This window comes from Lissotriton vulgaris, chromosome 4_1 (assembly GCF_964263255.1).
Source record: "Lissotriton vulgaris chromosome 4_1, aLisVul1.2, whole genome shotgun sequence".
NCBI classification, from domain to species: domain Eukaryota; kingdom Metazoa; phylum Chordata; class Amphibia; order Caudata; family Salamandridae; genus Lissotriton; species Lissotriton vulgaris.
In genome coordinates this window covers 1,185,093,111-1,185,114,981 of record NC_141691.1, presented here as the reverse complement: position 1 = coordinate 1,185,114,981, position 21,871 = coordinate 1,185,093,111, and the positions used below count along the sequence as shown (strand labels likewise).

General features: G+C 43.4%; 1 protein-coding gene across 1 annotated transcript in view; it reads left to right on the top strand.

Moving 5' to 3' along the window:
- The window catches only part of CDH12 (cadherin 12), a 1,369,316-nt gene extending 1,347,809 nt beyond the window's left edge, over positions 1–21,507 (top strand). Inside the window, exons 11-12 of the mRNA XM_086965412.1 lie at positions 1,997–2,248; positions 20,420–21,507. Coding sequence (XP_086821538.1) covers positions 1,997–2,248; positions 20,420–20,919 — 752 coding nt within the window. The 3' untranslated portion in view covers positions 20,920–21,507. The remainder of the gene's footprint in view (positions 1–1,996; positions 2,249–20,419) is intronic.
- The last annotated feature ends 364 nt before the right edge of the window (positions 21,508–21,871 follow it).

The following is a 21,871-nucleotide window of genomic DNA, read 5'->3' as shown; positions in this document are numbered from 1 at the left end:
GTGCTTTTAAGTGCCCGCAACAAGTCATTGTACCATGGGCTGGAATTGCTTACCCCAGTTTTACACAAAACTATTGGGATGAGGGAGTCTAGCGCCCTAGTTACCCAATCGCAGAAGCGATCATAGCCCTGATCCGCCGACTCAATTATACCTAGCGGGTCGGAAGACAAAAGATGGAAAAAATCATCAAGTTTTAACTTGTTCCAGCGCCGCCTAGGAATAGAGCGCACCATTGGCTTGGGTTGCGGAGCAGTCAGAGGGCACGGGATCCGTACTAAATAATGGTCAGTCCAGGCCAGCGGTGTTGAACTAAGGATGCTAGATTCCTCTGTTGGTAAAGAATGGGTCTAGGGTGTGACCCCCTATATGAGTAGGCTGTGTCGCCAGCTGAACCAACTGGAGCGCCACGAAATCTGCCACAAAACTGGACACGGTTGGACTAGATAAGTTGTCAAAATGCAGGTTCAGGTCACCAAGAATTGAAAAATTAGAGCAACCTGCAGCCAACGTGCTAATGGCATCTGGAAATGCCATCCTAAAGGCCACTTCACTCCCTGGAGGGCGGTAGATCAGTAGACCCGAGAGGGCAAAGTTAGGCGAGATGGCAACCTTAAACAAAGCGCTTTCACAGCCAGAAATCTTTTGTCCCTGCCATATACACGAGTAGCAGGACTTAACTGCAAGAGCTATCCCCCGCCTCTAGAGGCTCGGTTCAGGGTAAATACCGAGTATTCAGGCGGGAAGGCCAAGTTCACAACGGCCGTATCAGCGTCTTGCAGCCAGGTTTCAGTCAGACAGAAAATGTCTGGCGACTCCTTATTTACTAGATCGAAGAGATCTTGATGATGTTTAACCATCGACCTAGCGTTTAGGTTCCAAATACTGATGGAAGGGTTTGGACTGGCAGGCGCAACAGCAGGCTCATTGCATCCCCTTCTCAAGGGGGCGGGGAGTATGAACATCCCACAGCTACACGAGAAAGGGCCGCACAGCGGATCGACCCGCGCTGCCCCACAATTCCCATGCAACTGGTCAATGGCCAGTAGCCTGTTCCTGGAGTAACACCGCATTGTAGACCTCGGATCGCCCGATGATAAGGGCCAGGGTCCAGCCACGTCCAGCACGTCCTAACGCGGACGGGCGCAGACGGGCAGGACTCTGGCACGACTCCGGCCACGCGAAGGCGCGCCCGCTACGAGATCCCGCTACTGCTTTGTGAATTGGCTCCCATGTTGCAAACTTAAGATTTTATAAGAACATTTTCTTGAGTTATGAATCAAATTTGCGTGAGAAGATGAGAGGGCTTTGCAGTGAGAAAGAAATGGGTGTGGTTGATAGGTCAAACATGCTGAAGGGCTTGGCATAAATAGAGGAGACATAGGAGAAAAGTGTGAACATACAGCATGAAGTTGATCACTAGTAAGTAATTATCAACATAGCCTTCTGACCATTAAAGCCCCGCTGCAGTGTTGAAGACCCGAGCCTAAGGCTCACATAAAACGGTGAGCACAAAGACCCATATAAAGCTGATACATAAGCTCGTATCTTCTGACTCCATCAGACCCTCATGAGCATGTGCAGATGCCTCCCTTTAGCTCCATGCGAGTGGTTTTCTAAACATGGGTCCTTTTTATTGCAATTATTCTGGTACCTGTCACAATGTGTGATCATGTAGGTAGCAACCATGCCTGGAAATGACTTGCCTGTTCTGACTACCTAATCAACCAATCTCTTTCTTTGGAAGAAGAAAAATCTATGTTTGTAATGAGACTGCCTTATAAACAGTAGGGTCCTGAAGAGGGTTTTAAAACAAAAGTGGTCGATTTGTGGATGCCGAGTTATTGTCTGCGAGCATATCACATTTTGCACAGAGAAAGACTGATATAATGACTGGACTCAATGAAATACATGAATGAATGAATGGATGGATCTCCCAATTGTTTACTTTATGGAATATGGGTCTTGTGGGCTAACATCGATTTCTGATCTCTTGCAGACAGCACTGCTGGAGTGGAAGCCCGGCGTAATGGATACAGCCGGCGGCAGCAGGAGTTCTACACACTGCCTGTTGTGATTGAAGACAGCAGCTATCCCATTCAGAGCAGTACAGGCACCCTAACAATTCAAGTCTGCCGGTGCGACGCCAATGGAGTCCTGCTCTCCTGCTCTGCTGAGGCGATCTTCTTGCCTGTGGGACTGAGCACAGGAGCTTTAATAGCTATCTTGCTCTGTATTATCATACTTTCAGGTAGGTTTGCACCTTCAATATTCATCACATGGTGTTGACCTTAGCTTTTTTTCCCTAGAGTGTGATAAAGAAAGGACTAATCTACTTCCATGTTTAAAACATTTTATTGACATTTTTAGAATAATGACACAAAGAACAAATACCGAACAAGGCATGCACAGAGGCATAGCTAAGGGACAAATGTCAGGGAGGTTTGAGTGAGAGATAAACCAAATACGTAGTGTACCCAACTAACATGGCCAGAAAGTGGGCTGGGGCAGCTGGACAGATAGTTAAGGGTCGATCTGGGGAAGTAGTTTTCAGAAAGCGATTTGTCCTCTCCTGCTCAAGACTGAGACTCTGCTATTTAGCATCCTGGCCAATTGCATGCACACACAGGAGGATACAGTGCTACTACATTGCTTAATCAATAGAAAACACGCCTCTAGTGGCTAGAGTGATATAGCTAAAAATAACTCATGATTTGCGCCACCGAAACAGGTAGTGTTTGAGCAGCTTTCAGAATTAGTGGTGGTTGAAGTGTAGAGTATTCAAGAGCTGGACCCTTTTATTGCAAACCATTGGTAACTTTCATAAGAAAAATGTGTACCAAAGGTCCCATTTTGGGATGCTTATGCAAATTGAATGTAAAATAGGGAGTCTCTCACACAAAAGAGTGATGAGACCTCCAACACTGGGGCACATGTATTCACAAGACACATAACCATTCCCAGTCCTATACCATCCTCTTAACTGCCACTCTTTCCACCTAATAGTAAAACAGAACAACTTCTCCTTACAAGCAAAAACATGTATTACTTATGTTTTTGTTTATTTGGGACTTTTATCCCATGCTAAATGTAGTAATTTATTAACTTTGTAGTGCTGAATGATAAAAATATTTTCAGGTACGATACTCAGTCCATTTAACCCTTTCGCTGCGGCGGCTATTCCGCCGCAGCGCTAACGGGGCGGCCGCATGCTGGTGACAGAACCGCTCCATCACCAGCCGCGGTTGAGCTGTGCTGGTGACGGAGCGGTTCCGTCATGACCCGCCCCGCTCAATACAACGGCCGCGCAGGCGCGAAATCAGCGCCGCGCAGGCGCGGCGGCCGGGCCATGACGGAACCGCTCCGTCATCATCACAGCCCAACCGTAGCTGATGGCGGAGCGGTTCCGTCATCAGCAGGGGAGGGGTTAATAAAATATTCTGGGGCTTATTTATGAGCCCCTTGCAACACTTTTTCGCCTCTGTTTGGTCACTTTTCATGATGCAGCGGCGGCGTAAATAATGCTCCCTTTTGCGCCATATTTACAAAGCGACACATCTAGGCAGATGTGTCACTTTATAAACCTCTGCGCTAAATTATACCTGCATCAGGTATAATGTATGCAGGGTGGGTGTTCCCCTGCAAGAAAGCCTTGTAGAAGTGGCGCAGTGAAATCTATCAGATTTCATTGCGCCACTTCTAGGACACCAGACACCACTGTGTCAAAACCTTATGCCTGCATCATAGCAGGCATAAAGGTGACGCAGATAAACAGGTATAGGCCTATCCTATGCATTGCTAGAGTTGTGTCATGCTTACGACACAACAACAGCAATGCATGAGTTTTGCGCCAACAGTAACCTCAGGATTCTTGACCCATCTGTCAATCCTTGCGACATGGAGCAGTGAAAAATGTTGCCTCGCTGTCTTACCGCAGTGATCTAACACTTTTCTTAAATGAGGCCCTCTGCCTTTTCAGGAAATTATAAGCTTTACAGCTTCAAGGCCAACAATGTGTCACAAGTAAGAACCTACGGTAGCCAGGGAGGCTCAATGAGTAAACCTCCAGGATCCTGCCTATGACCATTGATCTATTAAGAACCCCTAAAGCTCGAACTTTATTTTTAGACAGTGCACCATCCAAAACCTGTACATACATCTGAAGCATAAAGAAAGACACTACCCTCAATCTGCCATGAGTGTCACACCTTCACTTTAACAGAATATTTTTCTGCTCTCAGAACAAGGTTGCAGAGTGGCAGAAACATTGTCAAGTTGGAGGCACAAACTGCTCATGCCTGTGTATTGGGCATGGGGAAGAAGGGCTGACAGCACCAGTTCTTTTACCAGGGTGTGGTGAAAACAAGCAGCAGTATGATCCGGAATATGGTATACGTATCTTAGAAAACACATTGAAAATACATAGTTGTGTTGAGATGTGTCCTGCAGAGTTTATGAAGTGTGTAGCATGGTGTTGTACTGGGTAACAGCACTGTCCCTATGCCAAGCGTAGAGAGAAAAGCTGTGATGTGTATTTAGTTGTGTGGGGAGGCCAGGAGCCAGTACGGAAAAGTATTGTTCTTCCTGGACATTTTGTAATCAGAGCAGAGAGTTAGGAAGGGGAAGTAAAGAATTTGTAGATGGTACTAATGCGAACCTCTACACGTCTTTTAGTGACTAGTCATATGTTTTTGCAGTCTTCAGAGTTCAAAGAATCAAATTCTGCAGCCCTCTATCTCCCAAAAATGATCCCCTGTCTTTTAGTGAAATAAGTAAAAACCTGGCTCTTCTCAAAAGATGTATATATAGACTGTCATCTGAGCTTCCCACAAGGCTAATTTTACACTGCCAAGAGGCCCAATGGGTGGTTTATCAAAAAGTGAAGCCCCAATAAAAAATTGGTCAAAGTAATTTAACACAAGCTTTTCAGTGTTAATTTCTCTTAGACTAATAGTGATTGCCTGTAACAGTAGCCTAGCCTTATTTGTGTCTTTTGCTCTTACAGTGGGGAGCAAACAATGCTACCCCCTACCTATTGCCTCACCCTGTCCACATCCAACTAGCCCCCCTCATACACTTGCAAACTACTCAGGACAGGTGTTAAATGTATATGGAAAACCCCATGGAATTACAAAATGGCTAGTTTTACGACTGTAAAAAGCTGTCCCAAACATGATAATTTCCCCATTCTGTGGGTTTTTAGTAATAATTCTTGTGGTGCTTGTTCAGCTAAGCCTTCAGGGAGTTGTTGCACTCACAAGCGGTGTTCTTGGGCCTGGAGAGATCCCCCAGCTGGTGATGTCCAGATGCCCTCCATGCTTATTGGGATAGTAGCTGACCAGCCGGGCCCTAGCACAATTAAGCGGCCGTCAGTCCTCCTCAAAGCAGCTCCATCGGGGCAGCAGGTTGACCTTGCCTTTTCATCTCCCTCGGTCCTCGGCCCTCCGTTTGTGTGCCACAATGTCAGCGGCCACACCCAAGGCTGCAGCACAGAATCTGTGCTGCCGCCACTGTCAAATTCTCGGTGGTCACAGGAGCTAACAGGAGAAATGCTTTCATTTCATGTGTGCTGCACTGTGCTGAATGCATACAAGGTGGGAAAAGCTTTACATCATGTCTAGGCATAGTATTTTGCATGGGAAGGGCACCCTTCCTGTAAAAAACCTATCTTAGACTCCTGCACATCTTCACTGACCTCCAGTATGGATTCCGGGAGGGACTGGGAACCGTAGAACAGGCTTTAAATCTGACACTTCTAATAGGAAAGTATGTGGGAGTCAAACGGGGAAACCTATTCATGGTTTACGTCGACCTTAGTGCGGCGTTTGACTGTGTAATCCACGCCAAGCTATGGCCCATTCTGGAGAAGTTGGGGGTCGATCTGCCGCTAATCAAATTTTTGCGCGAGCTTTACTCTGAAGCTTCGGCTTGCGTAAGGTTTGGAACAGGTGGTGAATTAACATCCTCTTTTCAAATAACACGTGGAGTTAGGCAGGGTTGCGTCCTGGCTCCTTTCCTGTTTAATTTATACACCAATGGTTTGGAAGTAGCCATGCTTGAAGGGAGCCAGGATTTACCTACCATTAACCATCGCCCTATCCCAGCATTGCGCTACGCTGACGATTCAGTTATCTTTGCTAGATCCCTGGTACAATTGCAGAAACAATTGGACAAATATTGCGACTAAATGCTCTCCCTTGGGTTAAAGGTGAATAAGACCAAGACCTTTGTCATGCAAACGGGGCCCAAGGTGAAAAGCTCGAAGCATCTCTCTATCGAGCAATCAAAACTAGAACGAGTTAGGGAATACCCTTACTTGGGTATTCTAATAGATGATCAGCTAACGTGGAAAAGGGCACTGGTAACTAGAAAACTGCTTTACCAACGCGCTACATCCGCCCTTGTCTCATTTTCTAGAAAAATGGGTAAGCCATCTCCCCCCGTACTACTTAAAGTCCACCAAGCTAAATGCCAGAGCATTGCCACATATGGGGCTGGTGTATGGGGTTATGTAAATACGGCTGAACTCCAAAAAATTCAAAACGGCATTGTCAAATATCTGTTGGCCCTCCCCCAGAGTGCCCCCACATACGGATGCCATATTGAGCTTGGGATTGACTATTTAGCTGATTACATCAAATGTCAACCAATGCTGCTATGGCATCGTATCTGGTCCAAGCCTGAATGTCACCTTACTCGTGCCCTGATTTCGGACTGCTTGGGGCTGACCTCCTGGAAAAAGATCCCTTGGTTGGCATACGTTGTTAACTTCTTGAAAGATTTGGATCTTAACCAATATGTAACAGAGCCGTCACTAATCAGTGAGCTAAGTAGAAAAACCTTTAAGTGCCATTGTCTTAACCATCTTAGGAAACTTCGTTTGAGCGGCGAAGTACCCAAGCAATCAAATGCCCACATTATGATGGTACAAGTGTCACCAGGCTTACAGCCTTATCTCACTTATCTGTCCAACTACGAAAAATACCTTCTAACCAGGTTTCGCTTTAATTTGTTTTTTCGACTGGTAACCTTCCCAAACCCATTAAACTGGTCTCACGACCTAGAGAAATGCCCATGCGACAAGGTCTCGTCCCAAACCACCATGCATGTCGCCTTTTTCTGTTATTTTTACGCCATACCTCGCAAACGCTGGGTTTTGCCTGTGTTGCGTCAGATGGGGTTGAGGTCCTGCCGACCAGCGCTTCTTGCATTGCAACAGCCAAATTCACAACACGAGGCTAAGAGCCTGGCCATGTATTTGAAATCATGCATAATAATTCGTAAAGCAATAAGGAACGAAGATCTAACACATTGAAATCTTGTGCTATGTAGCTGACTGAAAGTGTATTTTCCCCTTCTGTTATTCTTTCTGTAACGTTATAGGCTTTTTAAATTGTATTATAATACTGTATTAACATTAATTTGTTTCTTTTTTTTTATGTGAATATGTTTTTAAAATTATGATATACTTTTTATGGTTAACTAATTGTCTAACCGAATAAAAGAATTTGAAGATAAAGAAGACTAGTCATATGTTTTTGCAGTCTTCAGAGTTCAAAGAATCAAATTCTGCAGCCCTCTATCTCCCAAAAATGATCCCCTGTCTTTTAGTGAAATAAGTAAAAACCTGGCTCTTCTCAAAAGATGTATATATAGACTGTCATCTGAGCTTCCCACAAGGCTAATTTTACACTGCCAAGAGGCCCAATGGGTGGTTTATCAAAAAGTGAAGCCCCAATAAAAAATTGGTCAAAGTAATTTAACACAAGCTTTTCAGTGTTAATTTCTCTTAGACTAATAGTGATTGCCTGTAACAGTAGCTTAGCCTTATTTGTGTCTTTTGCTCTTACAGTGGGGAGCAAACAATGCTACCCCCTACCTATTGCCTCACCCTGTCCACATCCAACTAGCCCCCCTCATACACTTGCAAACTACTCAGGACAGGTGTTAAATGTATATGGAAAACCCCATGGAATTACAAAATGGCTAGTTTTACGACTGTAAAAAGCTGTCCCAAACATGATAATTTCCCCATTCTGTGGGGTTTTAGTAATAATTCTTGTGGTGCTAGTTCAGCTAAGCCTTCAGGGAGTTGTTGCACTCACAAGCGGTGTTCTTGGGCCTGGAGAGATCCCCCAGCTGGTGATGTCCAGATGTCCTCCATGCTTATTGGGATAGTAGCTGACCAGCCGGGCCCTAGCACAATTAAGCGGCCGTCAGTCCTCCTCAAAGCAGCTCCATCGGGGCAGCAGGTTGACCTTGCCTTTTCATCTCCCTCGGTCCTCGGCCCTCCGTTTGTGTGCCACAATGTCAGCGGCCACACCCAAGGCTGCAGCACAGAATCTGTGCTGCCGCCACTGTCAAATTCTCGGTGGTCACAGGAGCTAACAGGAGAAATGCTTTCATTTCATGTGTGCTGCACTGTGCTGAATGCATACAAGGTGGGAAAAGCTTTACATCATGTCTAGGCATAGTATTTTGCATGGGAAGGGCACCCTTCCTGTAAAAAACCTATCTTAGACTCCTGCACACACCCTAGCGCTATGGCGAGAAGGTGTGTGCCTGGTGCATGGCAGCTGAAATCAGCGCTGGCGCAAGGGAAAGGGAGGAGGGAGCCATATCTCTAAAGTTATGCCGCTCTCCTGTTCCCTCCCTGTCATGCAACACAGTGCTGCCTCACAGGTGGCTGCGCTGCATTGCACTGATTCATTGAAAATCTCCCTTACATGCAAATAACTACACTAGGTAATGATGTGCCAACCATGGGGCTAATTGATTTAATACATGGTGTATAATTCAGCATGTGAAGAAATGAAAAGTGAAGCAATCAGTGTATATTATTTAAGGATACCTCCTGTGTCTGCCTGCAGCAAAAACACCATTGTGCGTCCGTAATTGAGGTACTTAGGCCAAGGAAAAAAGCTTTTTCCGAAGTACTAAACCTATTAAGAAATTCAGAAAAGTTTTTCTGAATCACTAAAGGTGTTTAGAAATGTCTTCTGATTTGTTATTCAAAAACAACATGTTTTGGGAGCCCCTTCCAAATAGCGATTCAGACCCAGATATATCAATGCTTTCAACCGTTTTTCCGATTGCAAACAATTGGCCTGCTACCCACATCCCCTGTTGGGATGGTAACTAAGTCACAAAGAGGAAGGTACTGCTTTTGAACCCGTCTCTTTTAGGATGAATGTTGGCAGCTTCAAGGGGAGTAGGCAGTGGTCCCCTGTACCACTGCTCCCACTGTCGTCTTCCAAAACATTTCCTTTAAGCACTACGGGCAGCTTTAAAAAATGGTTTTCCGTTTTGAAATGCAATCACTAGGATGGTGGTCTGCTGTCCTTTCTGGCCTACTTGTAGCCAATCCCACAGGATAAAAAATTGAGAACTGCTTAATGAATATTAAATAGGCAAGTCATTTTATGACCAAATTATTCAGTATTTTGTGAACTAGCCTTTTAGTATATGTAGTGTCTTGTGAGTTAGAGATGACAGGGCCCTTTTGGTTCCTGATGGACTCCATAGTACAGTGAGGTAAGTCTGTGGGTGATACAATTGATAATGTAGAGTGTTCAATTAACGTTTACATGCTGAGGAATAAAGATGTAAAATACCAAGCTCTGTGTGTGGTGTGATTATTTGGATGTACCTGCGCAGGAGGCTACAACTGGTGATGAGATAAGGGATTATGAACACCCTGCAACCTGAAGAACTGAGAATGCTCTCTAGGAGAGTTTGCCAGCAAATTGCTTGTGTGAGCAAAATATGCCTAAATCGAAGTGAAAATTGACGGTTGGCGTAAGTGGAGTCAAATCACCACTTAACCATTGTAAGGCCTATGAAGGAAGTGAAGGCATTACAGTTTGTTTGTCATTGGCTAGAAATTTGCTAGTAAAGTCAAGACAAAAGATACTGCACAATAGCATAACAAAGAGTCGTCATTCATATAGTGTTACAATGCAAAAGGCAGTGATAACCAAGTATGGAAAGTGCAACGAGCAGCTTCAGTGTGGTGGAAGAGAATGCTGTGAGTAGAAGTAAATAAATGCACGGAAACATTAGAGATGGGGATAACCAGATTTATAAAAAAGAAGAGCACCCTTTCCAGAATCTGAGTAAAAAAATCCACCAAATCTCAGCACCAGCAACCCAAGCAGAAGCATGGGGGTCGTGATTACGAGGCTGGTGAAGCATGTCGGACCAACTTAAAGGTTGTGTGTGGATGTCCGTATAGTGACATTTTTGTTTTTAATGGCTGCTAAAAAGAACATCAGATACAGTGCTGGTGGCTACTTAAAATCACCACCTCCCTTCAATACCGTAAAAAAGCAAAATATTGGTGACCGATGGACTGCCTGGATCACAACCTTTGATGACTTCATTGATGCTCTGGAAAGAGTAAATGACAAACAAATCATTTACAATCTGAAGAATTTGGCCGGTGAAGGAGTAAAAGAAGTGATAAAAAAACACATGGTGGTGATGTGACCAAATCAAAGAGATTCTGAACATTGAGTTCAATCCAGTGCCAAATATTGACTATGAAAGGTACGTTTTCAACCAAGAAAGGCAGAAAGCTGGTGAAAAAATGGATGAGTTTGAAGAAAGACTTGATTTGCTCATCAAGCATTGCAAGTGTAACTAGTTTAATGATGAAGAGGCAATATGTCCAAATAGATGGCTGTACATCCGATTCCTTCAGACGACAAATGCTGAAAGAGAACTCATGGCTGCCAGAGTGGAAGAAAGAGCTGACAGACAAGCAGCTAACATGGAGGCTGGATCAGCCCAAAAGGAATCAGCACTGAGTGTCTCCAAAGAAAAAAAATGTGTGTTCCCAATGTGAATTTTTCTTTCCACATGAAGGTAAATGTCCTGCCATTGGACAGATATGCAAAGGCTGGTATATTCCAAATACCCCTACAATGCTAAATGGCAACAACAATTGAGGTAAGTACAAACTGAACGATGTTTATTGTCATTGAATTCCTTGTCTAAAGGTTTGTCATCGTCAAGCGACAGTGGGGAAGATGGGTTTGTAATTAAAATGTTGATTGCTGGACAACGTGTGCAAGTAGGATTAGCTTCTTGCACGGAGCAATGTGGGTCACAGCTAGATCCACAAGTGAAAGTGCAAAACTCATTTGGACACTGTCCCAAAATCACACTGAAAGTGAATAGTGCTGTCATAATATCGATAAACATCATGCCCAGTACAATGAAATTTCTCCCATGCCACTTTTAACCCCATCAAAAACCAAAGTGTATACGTGAGTTGCTTCGACAACAGTGCAAAGTCAAGGTTCATTTATAGCAATTGTGAAGCATAAAAGACGAAAGTACAAGCACCTATTCATGTCCTGCAAGGCACTTCATCAAGTGCATATTATCTCAGTTTCACTACTGCTGCTGACATGGGGCTGTTTTCTGTAAACTACAACAGTAATGCCCATCGTTAAATGGTAAATCAATTTCCTTCGTTGTTTCATGGATTAGAAAGCATTAAGACAATGAAAGTGCAACTTCACATAAATGAGGACATATGTCCTTTTGCTCACCATCATTGTCAAATAGCATTTCATTTACAAGAGGTTGTTGAGAAAGAATTTGATACACTATTAAAGCATGACATCATTGAGCGATCCACAGTTACGATGCAAAGCAGATCTCCAAGAGTGGTAGTGCTGAAGAAGGACAGAGAAGGAGCCTTGTGCATCTGCATTGATATGCTCCAAGAAAACAAGGCGATTAAAAGAGAACAACATCCAGGTGCTCACATTGCTGACATGATTACACAGCTGAATTACATTACTACCTTTTCAGCTCATGTTGGTTTATTTGGATATAAAAGGCTATCATTTGGAGTGTCATCATCTGCATAACTCTTTCAGGATGTCATTCATTGCATAAGACATTCAGTCACAAATACTTTCAATTACAGTAATGACATACTAGTTTTTGGGGCCACACGAAAAAAACATGATAAAGGTCTTACACATGTGTGTTGTATACTTGCCGATGCAGGTCTACCTTTAAATGTGGCAAAGTGTGAGTTTCATAACACCAAACTCAATTTCTTTGGTCATATCTTTTCTGATGGGGAAATGACTCTGGATCTAAATAAAGTAGAAGACTTGTGATCCACTTCTCCCCCACAAGATGTAACTATGCTGTGTGATCCTTCCTTGCTATGGCCAGTTATTGTTGAAAGTATAAATGCGACTTTGCCACCTTGGTCAGCACGCTGGGCATACAAATGCTCCAAGACACATTGTGGCTTATGCTAGTCAGGGTTTGACATCGACTGGATGTGCCTATTCACAAACTGAAGAAGAAAGCCTCTGTGTTGTGTGTCTTTGTGAGCATTTTCATGTGTTGCTTTATGAAAAGCATTTCACGGTTGTCACCAACCACCAATCGTTGCTGACAATTTTCAGCAGTCCTAAAACCAAAATGCTCTCTCGCTGTGAGGTGTAGGGGTTGTGATTGTAGAAGTATCATTATACGATTGTGATTGGTCCAGGAAAAAATCTAAATCTTGCTGCCTAATGCTCAAGTGTACTAATACAGTGTCATGGAACTAATTGAAATGCAGCTCATGCTTATGTTAACTTCATTGTGAAATCCAGTACCCTTACTGCCATATCAGTGGAACAAATCACTGCTCCCACGAGGACTGACAGAGATTTGCTGATACCTAAAAACATTACTACACATCATTGTGGTGAAAACATACTCAACTTTTTTAGAATTAACTTGAATACCAGAAATTTAAAAATGTGCAGGAAGAACTGTTAGTTACCCGAGAAGGCATCACTTGACAAGGGTCGAGAATTGTCATATAGAGAGTCTGAGACAACAAGTTATTGTACTTGGGGTCCCAACCCCACAGACACTATGATCCGATTTAAAAACTGTATGATCCACATTAACAACTGGATGGGAAACAACAATCTACAGCTCAATAGCAGCAAAATAGAGATCATCTTGTTTGGTAGGGCTGAAGAGCATTGGTCTAACAATTTGTGGCCCCAGGTATTGGGCCTCTGCCCATCCCCTAAACCAGCAGTGCCTAATCTTGGAATAACCATTGACAACAAACTGTCTATGAAAAATCATGTCAACCTTGTATTAGGCACTTGCTATGGGATCATGTGGAAACTAGGTAAACATTTTAATGTTTACCTATTGAATCTAGGAAATCTCTGGTACAAGGTCTAATTGTAAGCCGTTTCGATTATGAGAATGCCTTCCTAGCCTCCCTAAATGAAGATCTTTTTTCCGAACTACAGATCCTGCGGAATACTGCTGCCAGACTTATCTTGAACCTTCCTCCCAGAGTCTCCTCAGCCCCCAGTCTGAAATCCCTCCACTGGCTTCCGGTAAGAAAGAGAGGCCATTTTAAAATCTTATGCCTCACTCATAAGATCATACATGAAACTGGGCCCTGTTATTTAGAGAAAAAGCTTAACAGGTACCAGCCAGGAAGAATGTTAAGATCTTGTTCACAATCCCTTCTTCACCCCTACAAGTTCACACTGTACGGAGTGGCGGATGACCCTTCTCTTTTCTTGCCCCCAACCTCTGGAATAAGATTCCGGCATATCTTCTTTCCATTGCTGATCATAAGTGTTTTCGGAAGGAATTAAAAATGTGGCTATTCAATCAGAAATAATGCTGTCTAGCTTCGACCACCTGTCTACAGGAGTCCTGCAAGCGCCATGAGACCTTTTTCGGTGATTTGTGCGCTCTATAAGTTCCTTTGACTTTGACTTTGACTTTAAACTGGCCCAATAGATACACCATGGAGTAAATAAACAAGCAATATGTGATTGAGTGTGGTTCCCTCGTCTTGATGGGAGAGTTGAAAAGGAGTTACGGGCATGTCATTTGTGCACCTACTTGTCCAAAACAACCAAAAATCCATTAAACGCGTCTCATCTTCCAAAGCATGCTTGGGAGAAGATTGAAATTGATTTCTTTGGACCACTTGACAATGTACGTCATCTACTAGTAATTGTTGATTAATATTCCCGTTTTCTCCTGGTGGAAGCCAGACATGTCATCAACTACTCATGACAGAGACACTGAGAGATTAGAAAGTGGTTTTGCAACATGAGGTGTTCTGTCTTGAAATCTGGCAATGGCCAGCCGTTCAAAAGTCAAGAATTTAAAGATTTTCCTACTCATTTAAATGTCAAGCATCATAAAAGCACACAACTCTGGCCACAGGTGAATGGTGGTGCTGGTGTTCTTGAGAGATTTATGAGCACCCTCAAGAAGACTGTTCTGAGGACTGCGCTGGAAAAGCTTGTCCTCAAATCAGTTGTTCAGTATACGCCTTATGCATACAGGTCAACTCCACATTCTACCACAGGTGAAAACCCAGCCAGCTGAATGTTTGGCAGAGCCATTGGAATCAAATGGCCACTGTTGGAAGCCAGAGTCCCAGTCCCGCACTACTGTCAGCAAGTGCGAGACCCGGGGCTCCTCACTCAACGTTAGGTCAAGTAAGGACACAGTTTGATATAGCCCCACTCACTGCCTTACTAGCTTGGCACGAGCAGCCAGGCCTATCTCCAAGGCACAAGTGTTCTGTATGTGCAACCATGCCTACAGGAACCTCCTGGTGAAACCACAAATGAACTCAACACGAGTTTGATAAAAATGAGTATAAACTTTATACAAACGTATATACGATCAGACCACATGATGCATTAGCCAACATAGAATAAATGGTAATATTCATTCTGGCAGGATGGTAGGTGCAAATCCCAGCCACCACTTGCAAATGCTATGCTGGCTGCACTGCTAAAATCGCACACGCTACAATGGACAAACAATAAAGAACAGGGTAACGATAATATCCTGTGCTGGGCAAAGGAGAAATAATGCAAAGCGTACCGCTACATTCTTCACTAAGACTTACTCCAACTCTGGTGCCCCGACATCCAGGGGCTCTTCACCAACGCCTGCGGCCGCACCTCAACAAGCTCACCGTGTCCGAGCCTCACTTCTCCTCCGGTGCACTTCAATGCACCCCAACACTCACCCTGCACGTCTGAGACTCACGCCACTTCCAATGCACATGTTGGTCAGGCGCTCCTCACCAGTGCCTGCGGTACACCACAACACGCACCCTGCCCATCCGAGACTCACTCCAACTTCGGTGCACACGCTGACCAGGCACTCTTAACTAACACTTGCAGTGCACCACGACATGCTCCAAGCATGTCCGAGACTCCCTTCAGCTTCGGTGCACACGTTTACCAGGCGCTCTTCCCTAATGCCCCCAGTGCACTACGACATGCACCAAGCAGTTCTGAGTCTCAATTCTCTTCTGTGTGTCCAAGATCACACACCTTCTGAGGGTCTCAAGCTGCCACAACACGCGCCAACTGCATCGCTTGAAACTTCTCCGGAAACTTTTATGTTCCTTTGCTTTAAAACAGGGAGCCAGCTCACCTTGGGCCCTTGACTGTACAAGACAAAGCACAATCTTTGTCAAGCAGGGGGACCCAGCATCTCCAAGCACAGTCCCAACAGCCTCTTGCTTGGTTAGAACAGCAAACTGCAGACCAGCCCCAGATCACGAGGCAAGGATTGGTCTTTTCCAGCAGTCCCTTCAGTTGCTCCTTCCTTAGCAGAGGTTCCTCTTGACCACAAAATGGGTCCAAGCCTTTTCAGTCTCAATTAATTTCTGTTTCATTCCAAAGTTCAGGGGTTTCAGCTCTCAATGTTATACCCCTTAATTTCTTTCAAGTTTGTTTGTGCTCTGGGGTCCCTGACCCCTCCCTAAATCAGTTCTGGGTGTCTCTCTCCCAGTGTCACCTTTCTTCCTTTGATTCTGGGGATCTGGATACTTTATCACTCAGCAGGAGATGGGTCAATTGGTTTACAGCAACAGCCCAGGCCTTTTCACCTCCCGGGCTTCTCCTCCTCCTACTCTCCTGATGCAGGGCAGTCTGGTGCTATCTCAATCCCTCCCTGGGTCAAGACCTCTCCCAGCTCCTCTCACTTCTCAGATCCAGATAGTCAATCCACGTTCAGCAGAGACACACAAAAATACTTAAAGCAAAAAAGTCAGCAGCTTTCTCAAAGAGGGGTTTCTGAACACACAGTGACAAAACCACTTTCAAAGAAAGATGTGTTATAACACTGAGTTCATGCATACTAAACTTCACCTCCCCATTATAAACTTACAGAATACTAGGCTACCAAAACACAATGCCCATCCTCCCCATTCTGTCCTATGGGCAGAATGGCCTTTCACCAGTGAAAAGGAAATGGAGTGTTTTTCGCTGTCAGGACATAGCACACACCTCAGTATATGTCCTGCCTTTTACCTACACTGCACCCTGCCCAGTGGTTTACCTGGGTCCTACCACAGTGGTGCCCCAATGTGTATGTAAAAGGGAAAGTAAGGCCTGATAAGTGATTGCACTTGTCAGGACAACTTGCTAACTGAGCAAACTGCTCACAGGCCCTCCCCTGCGGTCTGAGTTTCCTTCTCTGCGCACCTTTGCATTACTAGCACTGGCACACACAGTGAACATCTCTAGGGACTTTACTAGTAAGGCAAACAAACCAATCATGGCCAACCAATTACCATTACACTTTACATAGGGAACCCTTGTACTTTGACACTGATCAGCAGTGGGTAAGCACCCAAAGCATCTAAAAACAAAGGAGGTAGATGCAAAAAGGCATGGGTAATCACGCCAAGATATGCGAGGTCTAACAGCCACAATGGACCACTGAAAGATCTATTGACATTGATAAGCTTTGCACCACTGATTCATTTTACAAACGCAAAGTGAAGACCTATGCGGACAAGATGCTGCTGTGCTTAGAGCACTGTGAGCAAAAGGGGAGACCAAGTTATTGTCAGACAGAAATGGAAACACAAGTTTGGTGCTCCTTTTGATGCTCCCCCACTGAGGGTTGTGACTAAGGAAACATGGTGACTGTTCACCATCCAGAAAAGTCCATTATGTGAGATTCCTTGCATTTGAAGCACCTGCCTTGACATTCGCCAACTCCAGATATCAGAAGAACGACTTATTTACCTGAGAATCTGGAGAGCCCAACTACCGTACCAATGTATCTGTCACCAGTGCCAGTCATGGGCACTTATCTGGTACCTCAACCACCTCACATGACCAGATCTGTGTGATTGATTTGAGCCCAAAAATGATTAATTGAAGAGTTGTGATGTTTATATGTATTATTTGTATTTTTTATTTGACAAAGGGGGAGATGTGGTGTTTTGTTAGAGATGAAGGGACCCTTTTGGTTCGTAGCGGACTCTGTAGAACAGTGACGTAAGTGCCTGGGTGTGGGTGATAGAATTCATGATGTAGAATGTTCAGTTAATAGTTACACACTGAGTAAGAAAGACTTGTAATACCAAGCTCCTTGTGTGAGGTGATCATTTGTATGTACCAGGGCTGGAGAGGATGCTACAGTACATAGTTCGAACCTCAAAATCAGATTGCTTTAGGAAAAATGTTGTTTGCAACTTGTGAATTTGCAATCACTTTTTGTGAATGTAATCTAGTACATCTTGCACTTGGTTAACTGAAGAATAACAGGATATCATTGGCATACACAGAGGGAAATAACAGATCCCACCATATAGGGAGTTTGTAAAGACCACAAGCCAAAGGTTCTAGTATAATTGCAAATATTAATGGAGATAAGGCCAACCTTGTTGGGTGCCCCAATGCATACTATTGGATCTGTTATGGTTCTGTTAACTCAAATGCAAGCTGCTGGTTCAACATACAATAAAGTAATCAATATTATCAGCTTTTCCTTAATCAAGTGCCAGGGGCGGCTCCTCCGTAATGGCGGAGGAGCGTCGCCGCACTGGTCAGAGTTGATCACATAAAAATAAAATATTAAAACAATAATATCATTTTTTTGTGCGAGGGGCTCTGGATGCGCGTGCAGAGTGGGGCAGTGCTATAACAGGCATGAGTGGGCATTCAAAAGTGCACATGTAAGTTTGGCTGGCCGTCTCAGGCCGGCAAACAGACATGCACACTTCAATTTCTCCAACCCGGCTGTGTTCACAGCCAGGTTGGAGAAAAGCTGCAGGCAGTGTCTGAGCGGCAAAGCAAGCCGCTCAGACCAATCCTGACGCTGCTCTCATAGCATGAGAACAGCGTCTGGATTGGCTGGGCAGCCTGTGCCTTCCCGGAGACTGCCAGAAGTGAAGTACGGAGGTAGCCATCATTTCGGGGCAGCAAGAGGTACGTTTTTTTATATCTTAATTTTACCCTCAATCCCCCTTCACCCATCCTCCCCTTTCATGTCCTACTCCCCCTCCATCCTTACCCCCTCTTGCCCCTACCTTTTTTGTGCGATGGCTACCACTGTCCAGTGCATTGCAAAGATGCTAGCACAAAACTCCATTTTAAGGAGGTAAATGCTTTCTTAACATTGAAAAAGATGGCTGCTTTTGGGGTTCAAATGTGAAGCAAGGTGAGCAAATATGACAAATGTGAGATGTCAAATGTCCGGGAGTAAAACAAGTCTGTTCTGGCATCACAGTCCGTGATAGGTACTGGAGTATCCTTTTTTTCCAAAATTTTAGCTAGAACTGTTGTTTCAGTGTTCATTAGGAAAAATGGCCAATACGATTCATACCATTTGTCAGTTTATTTTGTTTCAGTAACATAATGATAAGCACCTCTTGGAGGGTGGGTAGGACTCAATTTTCTCTGGATTCTCTTTACTTTATACCACCCACTGACCTTTTAACAGTTCAATAACAGTGACAATGACATCTCTCTCTTTCACCGCGCCATAAAGCATATCTGAATACATTCTGGTCTAGCCTTTTTACTCTGCCACAATTGGTGGCCTCAGAAGACCTTGTTAGTCTATCATCTTGATGAATCTTTTGGCGCAAGGACAATCTATGTCTTGTGTAACCCCCTTCATCTGCAAAGTGTTTTGACAGTGTCCCTGCGCTACACTGTGTGCCATATAATAACTAAATAAATAAATACATTCATACATACATACATACACACAAACAAACATTTAAAAAAAGCACATCGTTCAATAAATAAATATTCATTTATATTTTCTCTAATAAATTGTTGTGGCCTAAGGGTCTGCATTTTTTTTTTACTACAGTCAGATCTGTTTACAGGCATTCTCCTAACAGATTGTTAATGGCATTTGTATCCTTTCTCCCCTATTGTGTGAATTAAACACCTAATTATTCAAATTACTCTGTTAAAGTATGACATTTGGTTGCCTCTAGCTGTATGTCCACCTACGGAATAATGCCTGTCGCTAGAAAAACATGCTCATTGTGCATGGAATTACCATGAATTGTCACACCTTGTTTACACTGATTTTGCTTCTTATTTAGAATTTCTTGAAAACATGGGATATTGTGCACAAATGGCACCCGTTTGCCTACTCGATTTCTTCTTTTGTAGTTGTCTTGGAAATTAGCAACAGGTCAAATAAAGTTGTTGCATAAATTATGCTCAATTCATAATTGGATGAAAACATATCCCTCAGATCAAGGCAAATTGTTATTTGCAACGATGTGGTTTTGTACCAGTTATTATTTGTCTTCAATTAAGTCTTGTAGGCAATATCATTGACATGCTCACAGGCACAGGACAAAGCTGTGTGGCTGGCTTCTACAAATTTGGCCTTTCTACAATGTGTATAGAAACACTCTATATAAAGCAGGCAAAGGAGGTCTAGACAGCACAACTTTCGAAGTGAAGCAGTGGTTCTCACTCTATGGTTCAAAACTTTCCTGCCTGTGTCTCATAAAGTCGTGGATTTAGAGATTAGAGGTCAAATATTCATTTTATAGAGCAGTATTCCCAGGATTGGATACCACCCAGCCAATTACATGTGGCATTGTGTTACCTCATCTGACAATTTAGTCTGGAAATACTGTATCCAATTTTGCCTGGCCCATTTTCGAACCTATTACAAAATAAAATTCAGACCTCATGAAAGGCATTGCCCAGCCTTCACCTAGCTCTCCTCTTCAACAAATTTAGATCGTGGAACACTTAAGTCAACTGACTTTGACCCTGATCTTTGTCTTCATAGGGAAATTTCAGGTTATATCTGAAAAGTTACACATCAAGTAACTGTTGATCACAAAACCAGCATTCTTTGGCCAAACTAGGTAAACAATGTGCACTCCATCCTAGCACTTTGGGAAATTGATTGTTCAGTTTGAAATTGTCATTTTCAGATGAAAGTTTCCCTCTTAGTTAAGATTACATCGTTAAAAAGTCTGAAATTGAATCATGTCTAGATTGCCATTAAAAAAGTGTTGAACTGCATTTATGTAAATTCTTCTCAGTTGCGAATTATGTCAACCTCTAAAATCATTCCTAAATAACACTATTCTTTAAATTTCCTCTTCTAGCGATTGTTGTGTTGTACGTGGCGCTCAGAAAGCAGAAGAAGAAGGACACCTTGATGACATCGAAAGAAGACATAAGGGATAATGTCATCCATTACGATGATGAAGGCGGTGGCGAGGAGGATACCCAGGCCTTTGACATCGGTGCTCTAAGAAACCCCAAAGTGATTGAGGAAAAGAAAATCCGGAGGGACATAAAACCAGAACCCCTTTGTTTGCCGCGTCTAAGACCCCAGGCAGAGGATAATACAGACATAAGGGATTTTATAATTGTGAGACTGCAGGAGAACGACGGGGATCCCAGCGCGCCCCCTTATGACTCACTTGCTACATACGCTTATGAAGGAACTGGCTCAGTAGCAGAGTCCCTGAGCACAATAGAATCACTTACAACAGAGGCAGAACAAGATTATGACTACTTAAGTGACTGGGGGCCTCGTTTTAAGACATTGGCAGAAATGTTTGGGGAGGAGGAAAGTTACAAAGCTGACAAAGTCACCTAAAATTTGCCAAGGAGATTCCAGTAAAGAGAAAAAACACATACCAAAAGCTTGTGTGACAACTTACCTTTGATTGTACAGAACAACAGCTGCTTGCAGCAGGTTACAATATTTATTAAACTGTCAGTTTAGGTTTGTTTCACAAAGAGAAGATAAATCCTGTAATATATATACTGTACTTTTTTGTTACTTTGGAAATACACTGAGACAAGCTCAGGGTTGTTATCTACAACTTACAGACATGACAACCTAGGAAAGCGAATGGCTTTCTGGCATCACGGTGGAAAGAGTGATAGATTTTTCTTAATTCCACTTAAGTGCCTATTGAAACTTTTATCATTTTAAGTGGTATGGACTCCGCTGTGACGGGATTGCAGGATCGTAAAATACACATCCAAGAAAAGGTTTCATGTTTGTGTCAAGAAGCAATAGCACCAAGTTGACTTTAAAACACTTTGAAGAAGTATCCTGGAATATAACCAGCTGCTACCACAGAACTGTGCAGGACTTTTATTATTATTTTACTATTCGTATGCAAGTTGTTTTTGTTTCACCTAAATATTAAATCACGTTTCTTCAGGCCACCAATCAGCGATATTGTCTACTGTGCATTATTTATTCCAATGTGTGCTCTCAGGCTTAACATGCTCTATGTGAGCATTAAATTACAGAATTTCAAATATTTATCACGTATTGCACTTTTGGAAAGAAAAGGTAAGATACCAGGATCCACCATTTTGTGTCACTCAACCACACCTACAGAATGCATAAGTATCTGACGTGGGCTGCTTCAATTTAACAAACACTGAATGGTTCAATACTAATTAAATCTTGTTTTGATGTTGTTTCGTTGAATAGCTCTCTCTATGTACAGTTTTCTCTGACGTGTCCTTTTTTTACAATTCTTTCCATTCTGAAGATTTTGAAGAAGGATAAATCAATGCTCTGCTCTCAG